The sequence below is a fragment of the Lissotriton vulgaris genome, chromosome 7 (assembly GCF_964263255.1).
Source record: "Lissotriton vulgaris chromosome 7, aLisVul1.2, whole genome shotgun sequence".
NCBI classification, from domain to species: Eukaryota; Metazoa; Chordata; class Amphibia; order Caudata; family Salamandridae; genus Lissotriton; species Lissotriton vulgaris.
The window spans coordinates 995,416,384-995,434,746 of NC_141695.1; the positions used below are offsets into that span (position 1 = coordinate 995,416,384).

General features: G+C 47.0%; 1 protein-coding gene across 2 annotated transcripts in view; it reads left to right on the forward strand.

Annotated features, from left to right (window-relative positions):
* RARS1 (arginyl-tRNA synthetase 1) overlaps positions 1-18,363 on the forward strand; it is a 209,097-nt gene that overhangs the window by 72,578 nt on the left and 118,156 nt on the right. For both annotated transcript variants that reach the window (XM_086931412.1, XM_086931413.1), the window contains exons 4-7: positions 503-611; positions 1,826-1,926; positions 3,752-3,873; positions 6,593-6,713. In XM_086931412.1, coding sequence (XP_086787538.1) covers positions 503-611; positions 1,826-1,926; positions 3,752-3,873; positions 6,593-6,713 — 453 coding nt within the window. The remainder of the gene's footprint in view (positions 1-502; positions 612-1,825; positions 1,927-3,751; positions 3,874-6,592; positions 6,714-18,363) is intronic.

Here is an 18,363-nt window from a genome sequence, read left to right on the forward strand (position 1 = left end):
GATTGGGGTGCATCTGCACACTTGCAGTAGCTTTAGACAGTTGGATTTTTCCATCAGTTAACAATCCGCTGCTTTGAGGTCAGACAGAGTTATGGACAACTATGGGTTTTTTAGAGAAAGGGTGTTCTGAAGCTGACTGCAAGTGGCATGAAAATGAATAAGGTACCTGACTGACCCATGTGTTTTGTATTGGTGGTTTTCTGCACCATCCACTTGGTGTAAGTGAATCTGAGACTAACACTCTGTTAATGATTGCTTCTTCTGGAGTAAATTAGCAGTTGCTGTGAAGCATCTCAGATTTACATGGACTGTACTTGCGATATTAACAAACATTTATACTGAAGCATATTGTGAGATGCTGGGACCATCTTTGATAAGCTCATGTGGAAAAGAAACTCAAAACGAACCGCAAAATGTATTCTAAAAGTTGTGTAGTGGGTTATTTAGGTAAATCTGTTTGCAAGATTTTGTACATTTATAGTGTCTGATATTTATTTTTCAGATGTTGAAAACGAATCAAAAGAAAGTTAATCCAAGAGATATTGCAGACCAAATTGTCCGAAATATTCCCAGTAACGAGTATATCGAGAAAGTGGAAATTGCAGGCCCAGGTATGGCCATTCAGCACAAGCTTTATATGAATTTCTATTCTTTTCTCTCTTCGAATGGTAGAAAAAAAGGCCATTTTATTCATCAAATCAGTATCATAGGTCATAAAACAAAAGCCCATCCCCTTTCAAGCTACCCTCTTGTTTTCCAAAACATCCACCGTCTCATTTGGAAAAGCTCACAGTTTGGCTGTTTCTCTGCCATTACATTCATCACTGAATCCAACAGTTTTGGCCATATCATATTTACGGGCAATGCTCGGTACACCTAAAACTACACGGAGTCTGCTATTTGGAGCAAGTTGGACCTAGAGTGTTGCAAATTAAGGAAACAACAATACACTACAATAAATGTCATGTCATTGTGTTTAAGATAGAGATCTGGCACCAGTTTTATCTATGCTTTATGCAATTGTGAACTAAATGACATCCCAGGAGTCCACACCATTTACAGTCGAGTTCTGCACCCTTGCCACAACCGTGGCTTGGCCTTCCTTCTAATACTAATAACAGGGTTATCATTGTACTTGCATTACATCATCACTCCTCACTTATATACAGGGCTCGCAGTTAAGGCTAGTGCCAGCTGTAAAGGTCCACACATCATGCATGCTTTACACTACTTCAGGCTGCCTTTGCTGTGTCCCTGTCACCATTAGCCCAATGCATTTGTTTAGGGAACCTATCAGATAAATATTTCACTTAAGATAGTTTGTAAAGACATTATGTACATTTACCTCAAGATTCTCATATTTTCCTGTTTCAGTTTACATGATGGCCCAGTTGAGCACTCTTTAAAAGAAGGCAGACACAAGCGTAGCGACTGCAATTCTGCATATCCTGAAAACAGAGCGAATCCGTTGGCAGAGCCATGTGCAATTCTCATTATTCACTGATTTTGTTCTTCACTATTCTCATTATTCACTGACGTAGTTGTACTACCAAAACAAAATATATGTTGTGGTAGTATGAAAGATATCTTGTACGATCTAGGCTTGTTAAACTAGAAAACTAATTATGACTTCAAATTCAACACACCCGAAAAAGTACAGGCCAGAAATACTTAGTATATCAATTAATATAACAATTAAAGATTGAAATGTGATTCCATACAGTAAAACCGCACAGCTTAATTTCTCAGTCAGTTGGGCGATTTGATTCACTTTACTACCATGGCATTTTTCAAGTGCAACAGCATTTCTTTCTTTTCCTTGAAGGGTTTATTAATGTACATTTAAGAAAAGAGTTTGTATCCAAGCAGCTGAAGAGTCTCTTGTTAAATGGAGTTCAGCCGCCCACAGTTGGAGACAAGAAAAAGGTAACCGAAAGTCACATGGACACATTTTTCCTTGTAGGAAGTTGTAAACGTCTGGGGTGGATTTTGTTGGCTGTTTACGCTTTGTCATTAATGAATGTGCTTGCACAGTTTGCTAATAAAATCCATTTTAAGATGTAATTTGAATAAGGTACTTTGGTGTTCTTTGAGGGATGTATCCTTGTCTGACCTGCCAGTGTTATGCATGTAAAATGGAACTTTGCTTCTGCACCATTTTCTTCAAATAGAACCAGAGGACTGAATGCGCTTTTACACTTCCCTATTTTCTGTACTTCAAGAATCTATCTCCTCCTCAGCAGAGGGCTTAAATGTGAAGTAGTCCTTAATCGTGCTGCAACCCAGCACCAATCCCTCAATTTTCAGTTACGTGTTAAGAGGACTCGCGGTGCGAGGTGTGAGGAGACGGCTGTGCACCAAAAGGGTTCTTGCTCGTGTGTAGGATTGACCCCATGCCAAGAGAGTGCTGCTGTGGACTGAGCCGTGAAACAAATGCCATGCAGGAGTGATAGAGCTTTGCCACCCCATGTCTGGTTACCCGGATGCCAGAGATGACCATTGTAAAAGTACTTGTGCTGACAAAGCCACAATACTTGCGTGGACTTTAGTGGCAACTCCTTATGCCAGGAGGGGTCTTCGGAGTAAAGGATGCTGCACCAGAGAAGTTTATGTCTAGCCAGTGGGTACTGCAGCAATCCCGTAGGCAGCATGGGTGGGCAACCAGTACCAAGTTTTGCCAAATGTGAGCAGCTGCCCGGGAAAACTGAGTCTGCGACCTGCGAGTCGAAGTTGAGCACCGAGATCTGCCCTGTGGACCTCGAAGGATATAGAGAGGACTTTTCTCCTTCACTGTCTGGAGTACGAAGATCCACCCCCTCACCAGTGTAGGGAAAAACTGAACTTACTGCACCAACTGAAGCCTGGACCACCTCCGATCACTGTTGATGAGACAGCATGAGAGAGCCCTTTGAGGAAAGAGCTTGTACCTGCCGGGTGCTGCAGCGAGCAAGACTGGAGCATTGCAAGATCCCATGGTCTGGGCACCTGCTGTAACACACCCATGCCGGTGAAGCTGGTAAGACCTGATAAAGACCTGTTGTCACACACTGTTAAAGGTGCCTAGACACGTTTGACTATTTCCTAAGAGTCCGAGTGGACTCTCGAGTAAGGCCTACCAGTGAGCATTCACTGGATGCGACCACCAGTGAATGGGGAATTACCTGGACCACATTTCAAGGAAGAGTGTGAGACAGGGATTTGCCAGGCCACCACTAGAGCCCTGACCTCAAAGGGATTGTGTTATTTCTCCCAAATGTCGTAATACTTCTTTGAATTCTTACAGTTAGAAATATACTTCTTTTTAGTATAAAATGAAGTATTTGGCTGGACATTGATTTATTAACACTACAGAGTCAAATGCAGAAGGGGTACTTGGCCCAGTTGCTCAGGATCCATAGTAGGTCAGGCCCTGGGACATCAGGAGTAAAACGTCACAACCACCACATTAAGGCCCATTAGTATGAGCGTGCCCTGTGGCCCTCTGAAGGGGGTTTAGATACCATGCTACACATTTCTTGTATGTGAGGGAAACTTGCACTGTGGCTGGCCCTGCATTATTTGTGCTATGTGTATTTTTGAGGGATGAGAAAATCTTTTTATTATGCAAAAGTGAGAAGTTGGCTTTGTCATTGATAATTCTTTCTATGTACCTTTTGGGATAATCTTACTTTTCATGTAGTGTGTATGTAAATTGTATATGAGCATTTGAGCACCACTTATCTTCTGGTTGCATTTCCCTATTTTATTCCAGGTTATTGTTGACTTCTCTTCCCCAAATATCGCCAAAGAAATGCATGTAGGCCACCTGCGGTCCACTATCATTGGAGACAGTATATGCTGCTTGTTCGAGTTTGTGGGCCATGATGTTCTACGGTAGGAATCCTTTGTAATAGACGACTCTGTCCCCCAGGATGGATATATTTCAGATGTCATTAAATTAGGCCCTACTGTCTAATGCAATTTAAATCTAAAATTTGAAGTAGGATTGGGATTACAGAGTTACTGGATTACCAAATTAATAATAACTTGTTTTATAAAAAACTTTATGCTGCTCTTCTGCAGTTCCTAAGCGGCGTACCTTACCTATGTGACTTTTAAAATAATGTTTCTATTACATTTTTACTCCTTTATGTACTTGGTTGTCAGGGCCCTATCTATAGCAGTGTCACATTTGTTCAGTGCAAGTGATTAATAAAAATAGATGGTTATGTAATGTAATGTAATGTAAATGCCAATTTGTATCGCGCGGCAATCGCTCCAAGGAGCATCTAGGTAACTAACAGTATTAGTCTACACAGTTCGTATAGCATTATTAATAGACTAGCAGCCCGTCCCGACCTTGTCCGGGAGCAACATGCAGCTTCTCCGACCCCTGCCCGCCCCTACATTGTCCATTATGCCGGGCCCCCGCCTGGCCCGTTCCCCGCCTTCCCCCACCCGAACCACTTCTCAATGGACTTGGGGTCCCCTTACCTCCGCCGGCGCTCCTCCATCTAAAACCCCTGTGGCTACACGTCACTTTTTCCTCCTGTAATGCACCGTTTGTCTTTTCGCCGCCCGCCTGCCCCGACCCCCGCCTGCCCCTACATGAGTGCCCTTACCTCCGCCGGCGCTGCTCCCGCCTGTCCGCTCGCACCACCGCTCCTCCCCTGCGCCATGTCCTCCGCTCCTCCTCCGCCGCCGGTCCTCTGCTCCTGACGTCAGCGCTTCTCCCCCGCGCCATGTCCGCCGCTCCTCGGACGCCGCTTCTCCCCGTGCTCCTAACGTGACCACGCACGTCTCGGCCTGCGCTACTTTTGAGGGACTACTTTTTTTAATCTAAAATTTTAAATAACGTTTATTTTTTTAATTTATGTAGCCTATAACCATCTACACACCCTGCCGATTTCAACGGTGTAGCGGGTGTGTAGATTGGCGCAGTGGTTCCCGAGTTTACCCGCCTCAAAGCCTGAAAGTTTCTGCTTTATTATAGTCGTATAGATAATAACAGCAATAAGAGGAAGTATATTGAACATATGGTATGACTTTTGAAATGTAAGTGTGCTCCATAAAATATGATTGTAAAGGTAGTAAGTTCTTGTTCTTTGTGAACACCAGAAAGGCAGTAGTAGTGCAAGGGGGTATGTAAAATGTGGCAGTAGCAACTATTTCTCTTGAGTCACTAGTAGGAGAAGGATGTAACCATTCTGATATGCCGCAAAGTCCTAGTATCAGTCTTTGAAAATCCTTTGAGGAGATCCAGGCAAGTGTTTTTTTTTTTTTTAAGTTCTGGTAAAGGACATTATTGCTTCTTATATTTCTTCTTCCCTGGAGATGTTCAATTTCTCTTCTAAGTTCACTGGGGTGTTTTGTGTGAGGGCTTGACACATGATGCTGTCTTGACTTCAGGTAGGGTACCGGTCGCTTGGAATTGTAGTATAGTCCCTTTCCCTCTCTAGCAAGTCTTGAATCTATAGACATTAACGGTCTGCAGATTATACTTCTGTCTGCACTCATTAAAGTGAACGTAGTGGTCAATTAATTGTCTGATTTTGAGCAACACTCCTGGCTACTTGGGTTTCGGCCAGAAAAAGAAAGGCCTTGTGTCCCTTTTCATTTATGACTGTATATCCTTTTGAGTCTGTGAATCCCAAGCCTTATGACTGCAAATTCAGTGAGAAATTGATTTCCCTATTATTTTCTGTAACATATGTTTGATGTAAGAGTGAGACTATGGTTTGTACCCTGGACCTATACATATTCTAGTCTTGTATGTCAGATTAGCCTCTTTCGTGCCTGGTGAAAGCAGTTTTCCTACACTTTATGTGGCTGTACAGTCTGCGCCCACTTCTTTTCTTTCATTCTTTGTCATAGCCATCATTTGACCTGCCTTCTCCCTTGTCAAACTCGTGTGTTACACTTCACTTTTTCTGCTCCTGGTAGGCCTTCTCTCCTTTATAATTTCCCTAGGTGAGCATTATGTCAGCTTATTGAGCCGCTGTACTTTAGTGTAGTGCCAGCAATAAAGTTCTCCATCTCTTGTGATAATCATATCCAGTTATTACAGAGTGAGGATGTTTTGTCTGGGTTCTGAGTGAACAGGTGACATTATTCGCCTTTCCTCATTCGGTATTTTCTGTGTATGTAAAAGTCATTTCTTGGATGTTGAAGATTCCTCTTTGGTCAAAGAGTTCTGCCCTTTTGCACCCATTGCCCACTTTATCCTTTGTTAACAGCTTCCCGCCCCCCCTTCATCTGAAACAATTATTCTCGTTCCTTTTAGTTTAGCGCAAAACCCTTGTTTGGTATTATAAATTAACTTGATCCGTCTAGTCCAAGTGACTTGGTAAGAACATATTGTCTTTGGCCAGGCTCCGTGCAAAGTTTTTCCCAAGTGTTTTACCCTTCATATGAGGATTTTGTTATGTTATTTCTGGACCATTGTGTGTCTGCTTTCATGGAATGATTCGGGACAGTGCAGAAGCCCTCATTGTTTCAATCATACTTGATTAAATAACAGTAATGTTTCATGTATTAATTTTGATTGAGAGAATCTTGTTTAACATACATTCAATGTGCGGTTAAACACTTTTATATTTTGCTTTCTTTGTAGGTTGAACCATGTTGGAGATTGGGGAACACAATTTGGCATGCTAATTGCTCACCTTCAGGATAAATTCCCTGATTATGTGACTGTGTCCCCTCCCATAAGCGATCTCCAGGCTTTTTACAAGGTGTGTATATTCATAATAATTATGATGCTTTTTATTTGTATTAGCAAAAATAAATTCTGTAGCAGAATGGGGAATGTAAAGAATTGGGAAAGGAAGTCAGATGATGGTACTGGGTTTCTGTTACAATTTGTGCGGGTTGCGGCGCAGAAGATATGGGCAAAAGGCGAGCTCGTGGCAACTGAGGTTTTATTGTAGCGAAAAGTTGATCTGTACAGCTTTTACGAGTATGGTGTTTCCTCGGTGACCGGCTTCTGCTCCGTCGGCGGCGGACGACCTTTTCCTTCTTCCGGGTCACGTCCGGTCTTCGGGGTGGGGGCTCTTCTTCCTCGGAGTCCGTCCCGACTGTCGGAGTAGCTCTCCAGTGATCACCCAGAGAGAGAAAAGGAAAAGAAAAGTGTCAGGGGTAGGTTCCCAACAACGATCGGTGCAAAGGGGGGGGGGAAGTGATGGGACCACCGGTGCTCCAGTTAACGTGTGCTCGACGGGTTTAAGTGTGCCAGAAGGATACCGTGGTATTTACACGTCCCGGGGTGTTGTACCTAGTGTACGCTGACCTCCTACCCAGCCCCTTAATCGGTCACGTACCTGGAGAAGCCACGCACCTCCCCTGGGTGAGTGGCTGGGCGGCTCGTGGGAACGGTGGCCTCCTGGCTTTCCTCCGTCCGGGGCAGGCGCCGACTCTGCTCTCGTCTCCACTCCTGTAGTCCGGCTCCCTTCTTTCGCTCTCGCTGACCGGCTCTCGGCGTTTCTACTGGCGTCTCCCGCTCTCTCCTCCTGGGGTCCAATCCTCCGATCTGTATCTTCCTCCTCTCGAATCTCCGTCCTCCGCACGCTCTCTCCTTCCGTCCTCCAGGTGAACAAGCACACCTGAGACTCGTCTGGTTCTCCTTTTGAGGGGCAGGTCGGATAGGTTGGCTCCTCCCACTCGGCGTTTTCTCCAGAGTTAAAGGGCCATTCCATGGCGTTCGCTGCCGTCCAGCTTGCACCCGGGTCCTGTGATTTAGACAGAGAGAGGGGAGGGGAGGGAACAAGTGTTAGGTCGGACCTCCCCTCGGCCGTCCTCTTGGCGCGAGGGTGACCAGCCCCGGGAGGCTCTGAGTCCTGCATGTCATCCGAGACCCTTTTGTACACCCCGTTACACACCTCCCCCCTAGGACGCTCCCGATCGGGGAGTGGATGGCGAGACAGGTAGTCCGCATTAATGTTCTCAGTTCCCTTCTTATGGTGCACAGTGAATGAAAAGGGCTGGAGCGCCAGGAACCAGCGCATGACCCTGGCGTTGTTGGACTTATTTCGTGACATCCACAAGAGGGGAGCGTGGTCAGTGTACAGGTGGAACGGGCGACCCTCGAGATAGTAGGCTAGTTTTTCAATATCCCACCGCACTGCCTAACACTCCTTTTCGATGGTGGCATATTTTAACTCCCTGGGAAAGAGTTTGCGGCTGACGTATACAACCGGGTGTTCCAGCCCGTCTTTGCCTATCTGGGACAATACGGCGCCTATGTCGTACTCTGAGGCATCTGTATGCAGAAGAAACGGGACTGAGAAATCTGGTGATGTGAGCACAGGGGTGGTGGTTATGATGCGCTTCAAATGGTTGAAGGCATCGGCCATACATTCTGTGGGTTTGATGGGGGCGTTGGATCTCCCTGGCTGGCGTAGGGCATCCGTAAGGGGAGCCGCAATGTCCGCAAAGAGTGGGATGAACCTCCTATAATACCCCACCAACCCTAGGAAGGCCCTCATTTCTTTTCGGGTGGAGGGGAAAGGGGTGTCAACTATGGCCCTGACTTTCTCTATCTGCGGTTCTATCATGCCATGTCCCAAGACATAACCGAGGTACTTCACCTTCTGGTAGGCTAGCCGGGATTTCTTGGCGTTTACTCGTAGTCCCGCTTTCTCCAGTTCTTGAAACACCTGATGGATATGCTGTAAATGTTCTTCCCAGGTTTTGCTGTGTATGACTATGTCGTCTAAATAGGCCGATGCCATGGAAGAGACGGGGGCAAGAACGGTGTTCATGAGTCTTTGGAAGGTGGCCGGTGCCCCGTGGAGCCCGAACGGGAGGACGGTGAACTCGTAATGCCCTTTGTGTGTGCTGAAGGCGGTCTTCTTCTTGTCCTCCTCCCGTAAGGGCACCTGCCAATATCCTTTGGTAAGGTCGAGTGTCGTGATGTACCTGGCTTCCCCAAGGCGTTCTATGAGTTCGTCCACGCGAGGGATCGGGTACGCATCGAATTCCGAAATCTCATTGAGGGCTCGGAAGTCCATACAAAAGCGCCGACTACCGTCCGGCTTGGGAATCATGACGATAGGACTGGACCATTGGCTGGTTGACGGCCTTATTACCCCTAGCTCCAACATGTCTTGTACTTCTTTCTTTATGGCGGTTCGCCTGGCTTCAGGAACTTGGTAGGGTTTGATATTAATGACCTTTTCAGGCGGGGTAGTTATTCGATGTTCGGCCAGGTTGGTTAGTCCGGGCTGGTCGGAGAACAATCCCTCATGTTGTTGTAGTAGTGTCTGTATATCCTTCTTTTGCTCTTGAGTCAGCTCATCATTGATATTCAGTTGGTCTTGAGTGGAAGTAGATGGATCACTACTAGTCAGGATTTGCACATCGGCGGGAGGGGCTCCTAACCATTTTTTTAGAGTGTTTATATGGTAGGTTTGCGTCTTTCTGGGTCCGATCTGTAGGCAATAGGTGGTTTTACCAATGGTTTTGACGACCCGGAAGGGTCCAGTCCAACTGGCACGAAACTTCTGAGTGGAGGAGGGTAACAATACGAGGGCCCATTCACCTACCCTCAACTGTCTCCACTTCTTGCCTTTATCGTAGATTTGTTTCTGTTTCTGCTGACTGGTCCCCATGTTGGCATAGGCCAGGTCTCTGAGTTTTCCTAATTTGGATTTGAGGTTCTGGGCATAATCCAGAGTGGCTGAGGTTTCTTCGGGAACCTCGTTCTCCCAGGCTTCTTTTGTCATCTCCATCAGAGAGCGGGGTTGTCGACCGTATAAGAGCTCAAACGAAGAAACGCCGAGACTGCTTTGGCGTTGCCCTCTTATGACATATAGAGCCAAGGGAAGGATTTGGTCCCATTCAGTCCCATTTACCTCCATCATTTTCCTCAATGTTGTCTTTAGGGTGCGGTTATAGCGCTCCACTAGACCATCCGTCTGCGGATGGTATACGGAATTCCTGATTTGGTGCACGTCTAGACACTTGCATACTTCCTTCATCAGACGGGAGACGAATGGGGTCCCCTGATCCGTCAGTAGCTCTTTTGGGAACCCCACACGGCTAAATAGTTCGATCATTCTGTCAGCGACTTGCTTCGTGGTGGTAGCCGTGAGGGGGAAGGCCTCCGGGAACCTGGTGGCGTAATCCACCAACACCAACACATACTGGTGTCCTTTTCGGGTTTTGGGTAACGGGCCGATGATGTCCATACCGACTCTTTCAAACGGTTTTCCGATAATGGGGAGGGGCTGGAGAGGCACGGCAGGAGGTCTTGTCATGTTCTTTGTCTGGCATATACTGCATTCCTGGCAATAACGCTGGGCGTCCTTATATATACCGGGCCAGTAAAAAAACGTAATATAAGTTGGGTGGTCTTTTCGCTCCCGGTGTGCCCAGCCACTAAATGGGTGTGGGCGAAGAATAGAATCTGTTCTCGGTATGAGACAGGCACCAGTAGCTGTTCTGGTTCGCCTTCCTTAGCCTGTCGGTACAGTAGCTCCTTGGAAATGAGAAATCGGGGGTATCTGGGATGAGGATCATCCTTCTCTCTGTGGGCCTGCTCCCAGGCGTTCAGGAGGGTAGTGTCGTTTATCTGGGCGAATTTGAAGCTCCGGTCCATTACCCAGGGTTCAGGAGTTAGAAGCGCCGGTTTCGGGGATTGAGAGCTGTTTTCTCCTGTTCCTAGTCTCTGCCTGAACCAGTGAAGGAATCGTGGATTGTCAGTGCCTATTATCAAGGGCTCCGGGAGGGTATTGAGGACACCTACCCTTACTAGCTGCTGGGGGCCTCCTTTGGGGGCTATGGGAATTTGAGCAAGCGGGTAGGTCCTAACATCCCCATGTACACATCTTATGGCCACAGTTTGAGGACCGAGGTATTGTGACCTGCGAACATGTTGGGCCTGAATAACAGACTGCCGGCACCCTGAGTCTAATAGGGCCTGAATGGCTGCTCCGTTCACCTGTACACTCACCCGATAGGTGCTCCCCATTTCGGCTGAGTATAGCACTGTCCGTGGCAAGTATCCCACCTCCATCGGTTCTTCTTGAGATTTCTTGGAGGGGCAAAACCTGGCGATGTGGCCCCAGTTCCCACAATCAAAGCATTGCGGACCAGAGCTGGATGGAATCTCAGGCTTCCAGCTACGTGGTTTCGGAGGTTCGATGGGCCGCGGGACGGGGCGTCTCTCTTGTTTCATAGGCGGCTTAGAGTGGCGCTCATGTTCCCACCCCGAGGAGCGGGGTTGTGCTCTAGAGAACGTGGTGGCCATCTCCACGGCTTCAGCAGTGGTCAGGTTGTGATGTTGGCGGAGCCAACGTTGCGTAGCGTAGGGAAGGGCTTCCAGGAATTGTTCGAGATATATATGGTCCATTATCTCAGTCTTAGTGCTGGTGGTAGGGGTCAGCCATTTATCGGCGGCCATCTTCAGTCTCACGAATAGGGTTTTAGGGGTCTCTCCGGGGGTGCCCCTTTCTTTCCGAAACCTTATTCTGTAGGCCTCGGTGGCCAGCCCTAGGTGATCGAGAATGATTTTCTTTATATCTTGGTAGGAAGTATCCCCGTTTGGGTTAGCGACCTGGTAGGCGGCTTGCGCCTCACCAGATAAGAGGGGCGCCAAGAAGAAGGGCCACTTGCTGATGGGCCACCCACAGGCCCTTGCGGCCCTTTCAAAATTCAGCAAGAATGCATCAGGGTCGTCTCCTGCATGGTATTTCTGCAGGGCCACTGCAGAGGAGCCGTGGGGGATAGTTCCTTCTCCTCTGGATCCCCCTGTGGCGACGGGATCCACCCAGGCTTGTTGGGTTTCCTCTCTGGCTGCGAGGGCTTTCTTTAGGATCTCGCGGTCCGCCTGGGCCGAGGTCAACTGCTGTTCTGCCACCCAGCCAAGCTTCTCCTGTCCTTTCACGAGCTCTTGTAGAATGGTCTCCATCTCTGTATCGAGATTCACGTTGCCCGCATTCTCCACCACTGTTACAATTTGTGCGGGTTGTGGCGCAGAAGATATGGGCAAAAGGCGAGCTCGTGGCAACTGAGGTTTTATTGTAGCGAAAAGTTGATCTGTACAGCTTTTACGAGTATGGTGTTTCCTCGGTGACCGGCTTCTGCTCCGTCGGCGGCGGACGACCTTTTCCTTCTTCCGGGTCACGTCCGGTCTTCGGGGTGGGGGCTCTTCTTCCTCGGAGTCCGTCCCGACTGTCGGAGTAGCTCTCCAGCGATCACCCAGAGAGAGAAAAGGAAAAGAAAAGTGTCAGGGGTAGGTTCCCAACAACGATCGGTGCAAAGGGGGGGGGAAGTGATGGGACCACCGGTGCTCCAGTTAACGTGTGCTCGACGGGTTTAAGTGTGCCAGAAGGATACCGTGGTATTTACACGTCCCGGGGTGTTGTACCTAGTGTACGCTGACCTCCTACCCAGCCCCTTAATCGGTCACGTACCTGGAGAAGCCACGCACCTCCCCTGGGTGAGTGGCTGGGCGGCTCGTGGGAACGGTGACCTCCTGGCTTTCCTCCGTCCGGGGCAGGCGCCGACTCTGCTCTCGTCTCCACTCCTGTAGTCCGGCTCCCTTCTTTCGCTCTCGCTGACCGGCTCTCGGCGTTTCTACTGGAGTCTCCCGCTCTCTCCTCCTGGGGTCCAATCCTCCGATCTGTATCTTCCTCCTCTCGAATCTCCGTCCTCCGCACGCTCTCTCCTTCCGTCCTCCAGGTGAACAAGCACACCTGAGACTCGTCTGGTTCTCCTTTTGAGGGGCAGGTCGGATAGGTTGGCTCCTCCCACTCGGCGTTTTCTCCAGAGTTAAAGGGCCATTCCATGGCGTTCGCTGCCGTCCAGCTTGCACCCGGGTCCTGTGATTTAGACAGAGAGAGGGGAGGGGAGGGAACAAGTGTTAGGTCGGACCTCCCCTCGGTCGTCCTCTTGGCGCGAGGGTGACCAGCCCCGGGAGGCTCTGAGTCCTGCATGTCATCCGAGACCCTTTTGTACACCCCGTTACAGTTTCCTAATATATTCAGTCAAAACTGGTACGTTTAGGAGAACACATATCTAAGTAGAATTTATGTCACTCTGCTTTCTGAGAAGGGATGCTAAACTAAGGATGGACTGTGTTTGGTAGTTTATATGAGGTCAGTTATATGATCCAGATGTGTTTAAGGAGGATGCAACCTTGCCTTTTATCTGAGGGATTACAGCCATTATGAACGTGGTGAGATATTAATATCTTGTGGTTGCTAACCAGAATGACTAGTTTATGCAGGAGGGGAAACAAGTATTTGATGGCAGTTGTGATGGGACAGAAGCTTTTAGTACCACACAGGCCCTTTTATTTTAGTTTTATCTGATAGAGAATTCTAGCCACAGATTCCTTACCCTAAAAATATTCCCTAGGCATCAGACTGGATCCATACATTTTCGAGCAGTGCCCCTGTGTGTCCGTAGCTGGTGTAGTTCTGCTCCTCACCGACAATGTCCGCACCAAAAGTAACATGCAAAATGCCTTTATAGGTGCCACAGCAAGTGGGCTGATGTCAGTTTTGTAGGCTATGCACCCCATATTTGGGCATCCTAACCCTCTGATTATGCCCTCTGATCAGGCTGCCCTCCAGGAATATCTGCCGGCACAGCAGATTGGTGGGGTTCTTCACCCCGGCCTCTGCAATCTCCATCTTCATGTGTGGAGAATGTGCGTTGACAGCTGAAAACCTTCGATCTGCCTCCAGAGGTGGTTGATGTCATCTTTGCAGTCAGGAGTCCATTGATGAAAACTGTATATGCCTGTTGTTTGGACACATTTGTGGTTTGCTGTGTTGCTCGCCAGATTGACCCCCTCTAAACAAAACTGTTGTATGTCTATTTATTATTTCTGCTGTCTCTTGCCCTGGAAACGGTTAAAGGTTATTTTGAGCCCTTCTAGGCCTTCTTACAGTCACCTGCTTAGCCCTCTTTATTGAAATGATGCACTTTTTGAAAGAGCTTCACCATATGTTTCTCCTGTCTCAGTTTCAGATGCCCCAGTGGGACCTCAATCTTGACCTTGCGTATCTAATGTGTACTCCTTTTGTGCCACTGTACATTTGTCCTTTATAACTTCTAAACAACAAAACTGTGTTCTTAGTCGCCATCACTTCTGCACACCTCCCTTGGTTACTGCTTTGGTATCTATCAAATGGTGAGCAATCTGCGGCTAGATTCCTCTAACAAGAGAACAAGTTACTTACCTTCGGTAACACTCTTTCTGGTGAAGGCTTTATCTAGCAGCAGATTCATCACCAACCTTCCCATCTTAACTGTTCTGTGTTTGGGCTGTATCCTTTAATAAGATTCCTAGTCTAGGAATCTGCATACTGATATTCCGATTGCTTTTGGGGCTCCACATCTGGAGGCATGGAGAGATTCGCAATGAACTGATAACAGAGTGCGAGAATGGTGCCTTTACAGGCCCAACACATCGTTTCGGGAGAGTAGCCGCACTGCTCCACTTTCGAGGGTCCAGATTGTAGATAACTGGCTTTCTGGATAGTGCACCAAAACAAGGTACACTGTGCAGAGAATCCACGTAACCCTTACTGATTTACAGTGACACAACTAACAAACCCAAATGCTCTCTTTTGTGGTAGTGTGAGTGAGCAGTTTAGACTTATCATAGGGTCGGACTAAGCATTTGTTGTACTCACTGAGACATAAATGGACACACACTCAAGAATAAATCCAAGACAAATTTAGAAAAATAACAAGTTTTTTAATCTAAAGTTCAACATCAAGAACTTTGGTATAAAATAAGTACTTTTCAAGATATTGATTTTCACAGGTAAGTAAAATGTTCAATTGAATGTGTCTTTATGCAGCAGTGCTTTCCTATAGGAAACAAAAGGACTATACGGCATACAGTTACTTGCAAGAGGTCTATGGGAGTCCCTTCTGGACTTAAGGTGGTAAGGGGCCAAGGTCCAAAGAACCACTAGCAGTTAGTCTTTCCCTGCCCTGGAGTGTTCGGTGCAGAGGTGCCGGTCAGGTTGGTAGCTTTGCACGCTACACCAAAGAAGGGGCCTTACAACTGGATGAGTCTTGGTTCCTGAGTCCCTGCCCTAGGAGCAAGGAAGCACAGTTGGTTATCGGAAACTCATGCTGAGGTACTGGGGTGCAGAGTGGTTAGGTCAGCTGGGCTTGGGCATTACAGCCACTCACGGTTGTCAGTCTTTGCCGGTTGAGGGGACAAAAACAGGACAGCTGCGTCACTCTCTGGGTCTCTGCGGCGCTGATGTCCTTCGGCGGCTGCCCGGTCTTGGAGATGTGGAGTCCAGACTGGACTCAAACAGCCTTTGGTTACTGAAAGGGGTTCAGTACTGTGGGTATTAGCGCTGTGCGGCTTGGGTTGGTCCTGGCGTCTTATCCAGGGCTCGAAAAATCCCCAAAATGGTACTAGTCCTGCAGGACTAGTACCTTGAAAAATCTCCTCGACCTAACTTCAACCTACTTGACCTCTGTCTCTGAAAGCGGAGAAAATGTGACAAGATAACAAGATTTAAAGGCAACTTTATTGCTCATTACCTCTGTGAGCAATAAAAATGCCTTTAAATCTTGTCACATTTGCTCCGTTTTCACAGACAGAGGACAAAAGTTAGTTTGCAATCCTACTCGTCAGAAAGGGTGAGTAGGACCTAAAAGCAGCTCGACCTCGTTAAATTTACCTCGCATATGCGAGCGGTCGAGTGCATTTTTCCAAGCCCTGTTATCACTTGGTGGGGAGACTGAGCTGACCTTCTGGAGCACTGAGACCTCTTCCTGGGCGACTGCTGCATTGGTGAGACCGGGGAGCGGCAGAACTGTGGCCAGAACTTAGCTGTTTGGTGCCTGCAAGCTGCAGGGGAGTAACTCCTCTACTCCAAGGGAGATTGCTGGCAATTTGTGAAGTGCTGACAGCCCACTGGGGTTCTTGGCAGGTGCATAACGGCAGGTTGAGCTGGTTTGTATCAGACTGTGATTCCTGCGGCTTGTTCATTGACAGATTGTTCCACCTCCAGACCCTACCAAGTCTGAATGCCGTAATGGCACAGATTACTGGGGTGGCCAGGCGTGGGAAAGGGTGTTTGGGAAGAAACTGCGGGGAGGGAGATCTGCAAGAGAAAACAATATACTGGTAACATCTTACTGAACACGCCCTCTACATTTCCTATAGCATATTCACTAACAAAATAATTACATGAACCCGGTTTCACTGCCTTCTAGATGGGTTTTCAGTTCTACAAATATAAATATAATGATACAAGAATGACAAACAGAGCACACATTGTATAGTATTGTTATTATCCATGCATCACATACATGAAGATTCTGATATGAACTTACACCTTCCAGGTCTCGCTCTTGTGATATCTGGAGCCGACGTTGGGGAATTTTCTGTAAAATAGGGAATATGATGCTGAAGATCAAGTAGATAGACCACGGATAATGGTATGCACTTACAGATCTCAGTCACTAATATTACAAAGGTCTCAGGCAGGTTCCTCAAAAGGATTCATGAATATGCGGGTCCTGCCTCGCAGCATATATTCAGTTGCAATGTGTCCATTATGTGGCAATGTCTCCAGAAATTACACTTAAAAGCGTCATATTAGTGCACAACACTTTTATCCCTGAGATTAGATCAATCTCTATGCTCTGATGGGATCGAGTGCTGACGTCCAGGTATGTTGCTGCTTTTAATTCCACATGCTGCATATGGGACTTTCCGATTTCTGGTGCCTGGCCGCACCCAAACTAATGCAGGAGCCCGAACATTACAGAGACTGCATCTGCTATCACAACAAAGGAATTGCGAGCACACAGTCAATGGTGGGGCCTGTTTTATATGCGAGCCCCTCCCAATGTGGCCGCCATGTTCGTGAAGCTGTGAGATGAAGTTTTTAGTATTTGCAGCGCGATGAAGCAAAACTACCCATGCCGGTTGCAGTATTCCAGAAGTGCCACACCGACTGTTTAAAACAAGCATTTACAATGCAATGGTCTCAGCATTATTAAAGGTAGAGTTATTGGCATTGCTTTTTTAAATTTTTTATTAATAAATGGCTTTGTCATTTACATAGGCAATAACTTAATCGTTAAAGAAATGGCATTGTCATTTACAATGCTAATATGTTTATTGTTGGCAAATGCATTACTTATTGCATTTACATCAACACAGAGTTACCCACACAAAGCTACCTACATAGAGCCTTCACATAGAGCTACCTACACAGAGCCATACTCACACAGACAGAGGCATCCACATATAGAGCCACCTACAATAAAAGCTATATACACAGAGCCACAGCCACATACACAGAGCTACACACACAGAGCTACACACACATAGCTACACACACACAGGTACACACACACACAGCCACACACACACACATAGACACACCCACACACACACACACACACAGACACACACACACTGAGCTACACACACATACACATACCTACACACACAGAGGCACATACACAGAGCCACACACACACAGATTTACACACACACACTTATAGTTACACACACAGAGCCACACACAGAGCTACACATACACATATAGACAGAGCTACACACACACAGAGCCACACCGTGACAAAGCTATTCACCCGGTCCCTAATTAATGTTTTGTCGCAGTACCAAATCCACCTGGTACCATTCCTTCCTCGAGGACAAGCATAAAATGGCAACCACTGGGTGCTCTCGAGGCCCCAACACAAAAGTATTCTCACATTTCTATGTGTAAATATATCATGCATGTTTTTCCTGTAGTTTGTTGTTCAATTATTACTATATGAAATGAGAACTTACTTTCAGAGATCTTAAAGCTCTTACATCGACTGTATTAAAATGATTGACGTCTTGATCATTTTAGCTCAACCATCACAAATATTAGCTTACCACTCCTTGCTATGCAGACACCTTCAAATATTATCCCGTTTCTAGTGCATCTTAGTTAGGCACCAATAAACACGTGGATCCTGCAAACCTCTTCCCCGAACACAGAAACCCTTTCTCAACTTATCACTGCTAAAGTTCGTGTCGAAACAACTTATTTCTGTACACCATGAAATGTGGTTCCTTTTACATAGTCTCCCCAACTTGTAATGCTTCAGTGGCCTCACCAACTAACTGCGATTCCTAGCACGCATCACAAATACAAAACTGGACCTATTGATAAATAAATACCGTGCTCGAGGCATTACCTAGTCATGTATCGTGGCCTTTACTTTTCAGCGCGGTCTCATAGCGCCTATGCATATAAGAATAAGTAAATTTCCCTGTACGTCTAAAACCGGCTACGGGCAGCGCCACGCATAAATACCCGCCATGACTGTCGTCTAATCGTTGGCCTCCTAGTTTGTACCGTGACAGTTATAAACTTCCCAGTCGCCTATGCAGAG